Consider the following 11,651-nt stretch of genomic DNA (forward strand, 5'->3'; position numbering starts at 1 on the left):
TCTGAGCTGAGGCTGGAGAGCGTAGCAACTGCAAGGTGGCTCAGTGATGCTGGTCCCTGGTAAAGAGGAGACCGTCTTGCTGGTTTGAGGATTTTGAACCGAAGCAGCAGGTGTGAGGCAACTGAAAACCAGAGGAAGTGGAAGGAGGGATGAAGTAGAGATGGTGCTCATCTCCAGCTGTGAGACAGGTAGGTGTAGTCTTTGCCAGTTTATACCACCTCAAACGCTGGAAGTGAAACCGTGCTGCTCCAGTAAGTAAAGTCATAAGGTCCTGTAGCACCCCTCTATCCCAAACGTGCTTTTGCCATTGACGAGGAAAGGTGGCTTTATTCCCACGCAGATTCTAAAAGTTGGGTGAGGGGTGTTTAAAGGAGTCCTGTCTTTTATCATTGGTTTAACTGTCCCCACCAGTAAACATGATAGGACAGGAGATGTTTTGTGAGACTGGGCCGCTAACAGCCTGTGCTGGAGCACTCTGCAGTCCCCAAGTGGAAAAAGAGATGATAGGAGAGTTTTCCAGTCAAGTCTTGAGAGCTCAGATACAGCATTTCACATTGGTCCCCATCAGACAAAATGCTTTCCTGTAGTCTTCAGCCCTCAGGTATCCAGACTAGGCCAAAACCTAGCTGTCACTGCGACAGCGAGGGCTGGTGCAAAGGTGCCACTGGTCCCATCTAAACAAAACATAACAGAAACGAAAGAGAAAGGGAGACAAAACCAAACAAAAAACCAGCTGGAGGAGGTACTCATTGGGAAGTTGAGGGGGAGAAAATAAAATCACATTTTGTTTTAAAATTATAAATACTCTCCATATAAAGTTATTAAATAAAATGAGATCTGTCCAGTGGCTGGGGTGAGTTCCAGTGATCCTCCTAAGCAATGCCTGCTAGTCTTTAAAAAGTGATTTTTGCTCCCCATCTCTCTTGCCCTTGGTTTAAGTGCAGCAGGGGTTATCGATGACCAGCATAACATCAATGCCATACACTTCCAGCAGGTCCATGAGGAAACTTCGATCCCCCTGGGGATCCAGGCCCATGCCTCGTGCGTGGTCAGCTGTCAGGGTCTTGTCCTGGCTGGCTGACACCTCCATCAGCGTCTGAAATATGCGGTTGTTCTGCTCCATGAAAAACCTATAGGATAAAGTCCATTGAGATGATGGCATGGGACCCCCCAAAAGACAGCGTATTTACCAACCAGTCAGCAGAGCCCCCGAACTGCATTTAACCCTCTTTAGTCATAGATCCCACCTTAGGTGACACTGCAGTACTCCGTCTACCCTGCGGCTGACCCAGAATACACAAAGATAGCACAGTGACTTGTAATTGACAGCGGTGCTTCTGTCTGGCTGATTCATGGTAGGCATTTCACTCCTCAGAAGCACGCCACGTTACCGGCTGGTGTGTACTTTGTGGTATCCAACGGTACCTCAGCCCTAGAGCTCCCATGATGCAAAGGAGGAAACAGCGCTGTCATTCATCTCGTAAGCCACTGGGTAAATAAATGGTCATTACTGGTACATGGCACAGCAGTGAGAGCTACCTCTTACCTAGTGCATTCCTAGGAAGGTGCAAGGCTGTTCCAAAGAGCTCTGACTACATCTGTGCAGCTCAACCCAGAGCTCTCCCACCCCAGCCCTTCACACACCTTCATCCCATTCCTTCTCACCTGCTGCAGACTCTGAACAACAGCAGCAAGCAGTGATGGGCTTCAGAGGTGGTAGAGGTGTGGTTTTCACCAAATTCCATACCTCATACTCCACATCCTGTCTGGTTCTTCTGCCAAGCACTAAGCAAGCCACTTTCATGGGCCAGTCCTTCACATGCAGGCCTTATCTCCGTGCTGTACCTCCCCCAGCATGGTACAGTGTCTGCTTCCCAGACATTGTCCTTTCCTGAGCCAAATGTTCTGGCTTGAGAAGTCCTGCGGTGCTTGTATTTTCAAACATGGAGGGGATTCTTTCATTTCTAACTGTGTTTTTATAATTCCCTTCTCCCTCCCAGCATTTAAGAGACCCCAGTAGAAACTAATATGGCTGTATTTGGCTTCCCAAATCAGAAGGAAGATAATCTGAAAAGGAAGAGCCAGTTTGGTTCTTGGATTGCTAAAAGAAGAGAGCTTACTATGGAATTACATTAACCATGATGTTCCATACTATGCCAAACCAGCAACATGAAATCCATGATAGAGGCTCCCTAAGCCTAACAGTGACCAACTAAGTATTAGAGGCAGCTACTCACAAGATGAAAAGGTCCTCTTCACAGGAGCTACAGTCCTCACCCACTTCTTGAGAATACATTAACATCTGCCTGAGAGAAGGGAGACACATTAAATATAGATACCTACAGCAGACCTCAAAGCATTCTGAGAAGATAAGGATCACAGCTAAAAACTTCATATCCATTTTTTGGAGACAAATCAGACTAACACAGTTGCCCCGGTACATGAGGCGAAAGGGTAGTCGCTGTAAGGCATCAGAATAGAAATCAGGCTGTTTTCAGTTCTGCCACTGATCAGTGGTGAACCAGGTGAGTCACAACCTCTGCTTCTCTTCCTCCCTTCGATCCCCTCCGTCAGCTCAGTGGCCAAGTAATCGTACGTGTGCAGAGTGCCCAGGGGCTCTCCTACCAGTCAGCTACAGTGGAACCAGAATCCCAAAGAGATGAGCTGAAGCAATGGGAAATTTTGAAAATACTAAGATGAGAAGGAAGGTACAAAGGAGCAGCGTCCTCTTTATCCCGTGTCGCACTGCTGTCCTATCAGGGCCAGGACCAGCCAGACGTCTCTTATTACCTCTGGTCGTTGAGCCGTCGGTACTTCTCCTTGTCAGCATTGTTAATTTTCAGGAGTGGCTGCAGATGCTCATGATGTGTCTTCACATTCTGGTTGTCCACATAGACATCATAGAGATCCCGTTTCTCCTCAAAGATCTTTTCTGTTGTACCTGCCAAAACCAGAGAAGATTTTCAGAGCAGCATGTTGCTTTCCCTGCAGACCAACTGTTCTCTCCTGTTTTCGTAGTTAGTCATTCCATGCACATCCTATTTCTCAGCAGTTCTATTCTACAGTCTGGTGTCTCAAGACATGTTGCAGCCTGAAGTTAAAAACGTCACACCTGCTCCATCGTACTTACAGGCCACATATGATACTTCTGTCTCCAGCATTTCTATGTCTGCCACGTTCACGTAGAAGAACGGTTTGGACTCTGGGACAGTTCCTCCGAGGCCAGGTAGAGAAACATTGGCGAGGCAACAGCAACAGTACACTGCAGGAAAGAGAAGTACATCCTGAGATGCTTCCAATATTCCCTCAAGGGCATTCTGAACCCCGCTTACCCAGTTCTCCCACACATGTCCATGAAGACAATGGTTAGAGCTTGGAAATGTCCCTGAACACCAGAACAACTCAAGAGGGGACATCCTATTTTGCACAGGAAATAATCAGTTCTCCCACAGGAATCCCATGTTCAAGATTCCACAGATTCATTCAGGACTCCTGAATATTGTCCTGTGTGGCAGGAACTATGTTTGACAGTGCCAGGTACGTCCTCACCCAAAAGGCCGGAAGAAAACCATTTTGTAGGAAATGGGGAAATGCATGCTGAACGGTGTCTTCCCAAGGAATGGTTGGGATGGATTTTGAAGACCTATCCCCCCAGTACCCACAGGCGTTCCTGCGGTACTTCAGCCTACTAGATCCGAGCTCTCCGGTGTCCCTGGAAACATACCTCTATAGCAGACAACTCCGACTGGGGGCGGTGAAAATATCAATATGCGCTTGCGCAGCAGGGCAAACTTCCAGAGGACAAGGATCTGCTCGCCGAAGAATTTGATGAACTGAGACATACAGCCAGCAGGGTGTGTGATCTGCAGGTGGAGGGAGAGGGAAGAAAACAGCTCCGAGGTGAAACAGGGACACACGCACAGATGCTAAGTCTAAATGTGGGAGCAAGACCAGCACGCAGCAGCGACAGAGAGCTGCAGCTTCTAACAGCCCAAGGAACAAAACCTTCTCTCGAGCAGCCTGCAGAGCGCTGGAGCGGCTGCTCGTATGAAGTACGAGACACCAGCAAGGAGCAGCAGCACACTGCTGCAAGCCTCAGAGCGCCTGCCTCACCTTCATCTCTGGGTACATGTATCTGTGGATGGACGGCAGCCAGTGTACAGGTTGCTGAGAGGTGGGGGTGCCCTTGCTGTCAGGGAGAACCCCTTTCTTGTCATCATAGAACGCCTCTAGATGGGAGTAGTGCCCTGGCATCTCTAGCTGGTGTCTGGAAAAGAAAGGGGAAAAGGGGAGATGTGTAGCGGCTCCAGACTAGTTATTTGTGCCTCACCCCCAGCCAACATCTGCCTTCCCAGCTCGCAAAGGAGCCCTGCGTGCCTCAGCTGCACCCACTTATCCAGGAGGGCAGCCAAAGCATCTGGAGTAGCACCAACCCCCAGTGCTGCCAAAGACCACGGGCGGGAGCGAAGCAGACAGCGAGGTGACGCATGCGCAGGACTGATCCCGTTTTAAAACGCGCTCAGGTAGGAACAGCTTTCCCTTCCACCGTCACCATTTTCCCTGCCAGGCCCACTCAACACGGCCGAGGCACACACCTGGCCAGGATAACCATCGTGTGTTTAGAAGGCTTTTGTGAGCCCTTAGTAAAATGGTTTTCAGGAGAACAGAGGAATTTCTTGTCCTCTCGGCCTTCCTCACAAAATAAGGGTTTGGATAGCATTTGAGTAGCCTGTTAGCAGTGAACAGACAACAGCTAATCAGATCCTTGTTTCCTTCCCGTTGTGAACCTGTAACCCCTTCTGGAGAGGCTGGTGCTCGAGGAGATCACAGCTCAGCATTGTAGCCAAATTCCCACTCATGCCTAAAACCGCTCCCTGGCGAGGCAACGTTACCTCTCCCAGGCAGGGAGCGGACAGTCCCATTCCCAAGGGAGCTTACCTGACCTGGTTCTCCAGGAAGTGCATGTACCTATACAGCAGGGTGTAGGAAGGGGAGAGAATTCCCACAGACTTCATGCGGGCACCACGCTCTAACTCGCTCTCCACAGGCATGTTGGCAAAGCAGGCCAGCCCAAAACAGAGCCCCTTCCGGAAGTAACTGGGGATAAACGTTTGACAGAAGGGTTAATGTTAAAAAGAGGGAAGGGGAAGAAACCTATGTACTAAAAATACTGATCTGGGAATGCAGTTCCTTCTCAAAGGAACCCCTTGAGATCCCACCCTGCATCTGAAGGGCTGAGGGCAGGCCTCGGGTGTGCTAACCTTCTCAGGAACAAGGCAGGACATGTAAGGCAAGAATTCCCAGTGCCTCTACCACTACAGCCCCTACCAGCCACGTCACAGGCTGATAAGGAAAGCAAGCAAGGAAGGAACTCGGAAGGATGACCAACAGAGGATGCAGGACCCAGTCAGCGCAGAGCTCTTCTTCCAAGGAGGCAGAGCCTGCAGTGCGTGACAGTGTCGTGCAGCTACCTAGCTGTATCTTGGGCGCCAGCACGTGGACGCATACTCTAGCGGAGTGCAGGGGTAAGTCCATGTGCCTTTGAGAAAGTAACTGTTATTCCTGACCAAAAGGAAACTGCTGCGTTGCAACACTGGGGTTAGTAAAAGGATGGGAAGGGAGAAAATTCCCAGCTTATGTCTTTCCACTGAAGGAAGGAGCTAGCGGAGAAGAAAGTGAGCAAGGACATGTAAAGGATCCAAAAGCACTGGCAGAATTAACCTTTTTCCAGGTCCAGTTCATGCAAAATCCTGTTTCAGCTCTGCTGTCCTCTCCCTAGGCCCCTGCTGACAGTCCCGAGAGGGGCAGCGTGGCACGATCTGCCCAGTACGCAATAAAACTTGCATACCAGTGAGAAGCTGCCCTGCCCCATTCACCACCCGACCTCCACAGCCAGAACTGTCATACAGCAGCGTCCACACAGCTAGCTGGTACGCCACACGATGTTGAGGGGACCTGAAGGGTTTCTCTGGCTCAGCTGGATGCAGTTTAGCAGCATTCCGATGCAGGAACTTAACTTCATAGATGGTATTTTTCTTGCACGTTCTGAATTAAGGGATGGTGGTGCAGATATGTCGCTAAGAGAAGGAAAAAGTAATACAGCTCAGGCATACTCACATGAAATCCGACTGGATTTTGTGGGACCCGCTTGCCATGGATTTGAATTCCACACCTTCCAAATCAATATCTTGGGGTAAACACCACTCTACCATGTTGCCTGCAGAGAAGCAAATTTATCCGGTTAAACGTGGACACAGTACTCATTTCTGAAGGGCAAACACCAGCAACAGCCAGTGGTTGCTCTTACATCACTGGGATGCCGGTAACAGCACACCGACGCCACCCCTGAATTGTCGCAGGCGGGAGCTGACGTACCGAACTCCAGGCGTCTCTGGCAAACGGTACTTGTTACAGCGCAACACCCGGATATTGCACAACTGTTTGAGCTGTTCTGAGGCTAGTGCTCCTTTGCAGGTTTATCCTTCCCAAGCTTCATCAGAGAGCAGCTGCAGTTTTACCTGACAGTGGATGAGCTGTGGTACTATTTCTGTTCCGCTCAGGCTGTCCGCATGAGTATCTGACACAGAAAGACCCCAAAGTGCTGACTGCTGCTCTTTAGGGTGAGTTTCTGTACAGAAACTCTATAGCTCATACCACCATCAACGTCCTCCTTCGGCTGGGCCTAGCAGGGCTGGTCAAACAGGAACTCCCTAAGCCAGCATCCCGGTCATCACTACTTCTCCCTGGAATTAAGAGTAGTAGTACTTCTCTCATGTTTAGTTTAGGAGAGGAGGAGTTAGCTTCAGCTTTATATGGAGACGGAGGTGATCCAAGTAGTGCAACATGTTTGTGCGTGCTCGACTAGCCAAACAGAAAAGCACATCAATTGCGAGCTAGATCAAGATCAGCAAACATCTGTCACCTGCCATCCCAGCCAGAAGGCACGCAGGTCCGGTGGAAAAGGCCACCTGAGGAGCCTGATCCCGGAACAGATGATATCAGAGCACTCGCAGAGTCCCTAAAGCTGGTGAAGTCCTGCCCTGCCACTGGCAAGTTTATCACGGACAAAAAGGGGGGCTCCTCAGGCTTTCCCATGCCAGCACGTCAGAGCCTAACCCACTCATCTGGCAGCTCCCACTGCACGGAGACGTGCTCCAGGTTTCCCCACCGAGTTCCCGGTCTCCGGCAGCCTGCCCATAGCGACAGCTTTGGAAGTAACTTTGTTTTGACCACAAACGCTCTTCAGTACAGCGCGAGGGCAGATGCCCCTTGACAGTGCTCTCTGCTGGTGCAGTCCTTCCACCGCCCTCCGGGTGCGCATCCAGCTGCGCTTGCACGGACTGCGCGTGTTTGGAAGGGCCTTTCGCTCAGCTGAGGCTTTTAGAGAGATTTAAATAGGAGGCCTCCTTTCTGAAGCCTGTTGTGGCATTACTCATACTGCACAAGCGTCTGCGTGCACTCTCGCACAGGATTTGGGCTTAGCTACTGACATTTAAACAGGCTATTTTTCTTCTCACACAGACACGGTGTTGAGCAGACCTCCCCCAACCCTGCCTGGCAAGGACTTCAAAACCCCAGCAGCGTGAAGGGTGGCAAAAGCAGAGTTTTTCACCCAACCAACCGCTTGTAGTCCACGAGTAGCCCTCTCCCGCAGAGCCGGGCTGGCTGGGGAGCAGCGTCAGCCTTGTGACCCCGAGCGCAGCTCTGCAATCGCACGCGAAACCACAGAGCTCTGCTGGGAAGCATCTTCGCCTCTGAGGCGTGTGAAAGGCTGGCAGGGAAAGCCAGTGACATCATGTCAGCCTGCGTGGTCCCCCGTAGGTTTTGCACATTATATATAGATGTTGACTTTTGTCGTTTGGGCTTTTTGTGTGTGTGCGTTCGGCTGTCTTTTTAAAGGCACAAAACCCTCCCTTGAAAGAGCAAGGAGCTTTTAAGACTGTTGCCTCTTAACCACAACACGGTGGTTTAAGGCAAGATCCGCTTTTAAGTCTTGCATCACAGAGAATCACTTATTGGTCGTTAGCTATAGATTAGTATAGATCAGTACCCAAGAGCGCCACGGAGCAAAGGGAACTGTCTGACTTTGTTCAGTTTGGTCAAAAAACCACGGTGTCAGGTACAATACCCACCACAGAGGTGCTCAAGCGGGCATGGCCCAATGTCTGTTCTGCAGCAGCAAGTAAGGAAAAGATGCCTTGAAACAGGTCCTCACCCTACGCGTAACCACAAAACCAACCAGCGTGTCACACTGCTATTTTTTTCTGGGCTCTGTCGCCGCGAGCCGACACAAGCAACCCCCACCTGCGCTCCTGCTCCTCGCGCCGCCTCGCCCTACGAACGGCCGGCGACGTGGCAGTCGGAGAACAAATGCGGAGATTAAAAAAAAAAAACCAAACAAGTAAGAAAGGCGGTGTGGTGCAACAGTAAAGTAAACAAAGGAGAGACTTCACCCCAAGGCGAGAGCGACTGCCAGCCTGCCCCAGGAACCGGAGGAGGGTGCAACGATGTTGTAGAAAAACAGGAAGCGTCACCCTGCCCCGCGCAGAAAGCGGCTCTCGTGCGCGCGGGAGGCTGTCCAAGTGAGAGTCACCCGGCGTTAGAGAGCAGGCGAGAGGTTTTGCCGAGAGTCAGATCTGCAGATCTCCTGGGAGCTATCCCCCAGCTCCAGGCAAGTCAGAACCAGCACTCCTCAGTTTCTGGTGTGCAAAGATAAGGATGCTCTTCCTCTTGTATTTTCTCTCCCCTGGATTCTCACATCCTTACAACAATCACAGTGGTGGTCATCTCCTGGCCCTCTTCACCATTAGATGTTTCCCAAGATCTTCAGGGTCCCCAGCTGTGCAGCGTTGTGCGAGGGCATGAGGAGCACAAGACGTGACCTAGCCATCACACCAGCTCCATTTCCTGCATGGAAGCAATGCAGGACAGAATATTTGTATGTTTGCTGGTGCAAAATGGATTTCTTCCCTCTCGTCTCATCTCTCTCCACTACTCACATCACCCTTTAAGCCAGCAGACCTCCAGAAGGTTGACTGTCATCATCCCCACCACAGAAGAAGGGCCAAGAAGGTTCAGCGGCTTTTCTGCTATTCTGACTGAGTTGATGTGGCCATGGACTTTGTTTCATCCTTCTTTATCTCCCTCCCAGAGCATAATTTGTTGTTCTGTGTTCTTTCGCTCGCTTTACCCAGGACAAGTTGGCGTCTCGAAAAGCACGTGCACTCGAGCCTCATGCCAAGTAGGTCACACCTTCCAGATGTATCCTCATTGCTGCCCATGACAGTCTTGGGTCTTCTGTTACCATTAGGGTTAGGGTTAAGCAAATACACACACTAGGAAATTCAGCAGCCTCGTTAAAGCCCCTTGTGACCACACTCTTTAAGGGACAGCGTTTGCACAGACCCCATGCTCGCACTTTCTGAAGTGTCAGAGCATTCCCAACTCACTGCTCCCTGAAGGAAGGGACTGCCAAAGGGCAGGGAGCAACGAGCAGATGCCGCAGTCGGCTCCCGGGCTGCCACCATTCTGCACTTAATGTACAGTTCACTTTCTGCACTAACGCAACAGCCATCTTTGTGACAGCAGTGAAAAGAGCTCCTCAACTGCCACAAGCTTCACCATGCTGGAGGTGGGGACAGCACCACTGATTTGGAAGCTGCCTCTGGATCCTTTGTTCCACCATGCACATGAGAATCGACGGAGTCCCAGGGACACCGGAACCGTAGCAGTGGCCTGGCAACCCCCTAAGCTACCTTCGTAAGCCCATAACATGCAACTGCTACATACACTGAGCTTGTCTGTTTCTAGCCCTTCTAAACTTAGGAGGAAAGCTGTTATGTCCTTTATTGGTGTACTCACCACCTCCTCCTTCCACAGTAAAACACCTCTCACCCACCTGCTCACCTGTATTTGAGTGGACAATACCTGGCGTAATGACACTCCCAGCCACCACAGAAATCCTGCCTTCCACGCGCCCCTGCAAGCTACCAAAGGAGGTCTGCTGTGCTTCTCGTGGGCAGGATCAAGCAGTTTCCAGCTCAGACACCGAGCGGATGATGTCCCAGCTCCAGGCCAAGTCAGAACCAGCACTCCCAGTTTCTGGTGTGCAGAGTTAAGGATGTGCTTCCTCTTTCTCTTGTATTTCCTCTCCCTTGGATTTTCACATCCTTACGGCAATGGTGATGGCACTAGCCCTTGATGGGCATCTCCTGGCCCTCCTCACCATTAGATGGACACCCTTATGAACATTACAGAAGTCCTTCACGCCACCTGATGTGGTTGACTCGGGAATTTCCCCACCATCTTTCTGACCCTAGCAAGCCCACAGCCCTGCGGCTTCAAGATCTCTTTCTTCTGAGCCCACATTCTCCATGGGGCACCTCCACCTAGGAAGCTGACATTTGTTGATGTGTTCCTCACAGTCCTGTCACGCTCCTCACACTCAGCATCTACGCCGAGTAGCAGCGGGAGGCTGGCTCTTCCCGGACTTGACAGACTACTCCAAGGCTGCTGACACCCAGCATTAACTGCACATCAGGTGTGAGAAGAGCTGTTTCCCAACTTTCCCTGGACTTCATTCAAAGCAACAGCTGGTTCACACAAATTCCTGAGAAAGCTCAGCTTTCTGCCAACCAGGAAAATCTCACCATTTCGTAGAAGGCATATGCTCTCTGACTGAAAGGCAGCCTGCTGTCGCTGCAGTCATCCGGCCTCTTCCATGTTTTGGATACTTAGGAAAAACACCTCCCCTTTCCATCTCCTGCTGGACAGATGACATCCAATCTCATTTTGATGAGCCAAAGGCCTCTGACCTCTAGACTAAAGGCACCTCTCTCTGGTGCAGCGTGAAACAGGTAACCCCCACAGCCCACAGGTGTCTGGGGACACAGCGGCCATGCTGTTCAGCAGTGTGGATGTCTGACTGCCCATCACACTGGGGCTCCCTTCTCTTGGCTACTTCCTTGGGACTTTCAGTTCAAGACCGGGATTCAGTCTTCACTATCAGGGCCCTCCTAATGAGCATGATGTCAGTTACTGCCCCCTTCCACAGAAGAACCCACCGTGCTTTACAGAGCTCTTTCGCTATGGACTCGCTAAGAAAGTGTCTGTGGAGGAAAGAGCTTGCTCCCAGATCCGGATGCAGGTGGGCTCCTGCATCTCCCAAGCTACTTCCTACACTCTCTGATAGTTCCAAGACTTTCAGCTCTGTCCCCCCTGGCCTTTGGGCCCCCAGCTGGTGCCAGGCAGCCGAAAGGCCCAGCGATCCGTCTGGGGAGAGGAGACCCCCGAGCACAGCACTGCCTTAACAGATGTGAGGCGGGTGCTGCCCTTCTCTCTGTGCCGTAACATCCTGCTCCGCGGGTGCTGCCAGAGCAGTGGGACCAACAAAGCAAAGTCGAGATGTTCTCTGAAGCGCTGACCTGCAGACCTGAATAACCTCCCTCGGTAAAAGAAGTGATACAACGCCCAAGTCCGATCGATATGGCAGCGAAAGGTGGAAAATGCGTCCCCGTGCCCCTCTCCTGGACGGCAGCCCTCCACTAGAGAGCACGACGCATCCCAAAGACCCCACCCGCGGCCAGCCTCTTGACGCACCGGTCACCAACAAACACAGCCCAGCTGCTATCCCCGTGCCCGGCGATCGTGCC

General features: G+C 51.3%; 1 protein-coding gene across 1 annotated transcript; it reads right to left on the bottom strand.

Moving 5' to 3' along the window:
• Window positions 1-934: 934 nt before the first annotated feature.
• On the bottom strand, window positions 935-6,217 carry KIAA1147 (KIAA1147 ortholog; the record flags this gene model as incomplete). Its single annotated transcript, XM_010153484.1, has 8 exons — window positions 935-1,130; window positions 2,238-2,306; window positions 2,791-2,941; window positions 3,131-3,262; window positions 3,725-3,863; window positions 4,114-4,267; window positions 4,939-5,097; window positions 6,118-6,217. Coding segments are annotated over 8 exons (1,100 nt in total), but the record flags the coding sequence as incomplete, so codon positions are not given.
• Between the last annotated feature and the right edge of the window lie 5,434 nt (window positions 6,218-11,651).

Source organism: Eurypyga helias, unplaced genomic scaffold, assembly GCF_000690775.1.
Source record: "Eurypyga helias isolate BGI_N326 unplaced genomic scaffold, ASM69077v1 scaffold8346, whole genome shotgun sequence".
NCBI lineage: Eukaryota > Metazoa > Chordata > Aves > Eurypygiformes > Eurypygidae > Eurypyga > Eurypyga helias.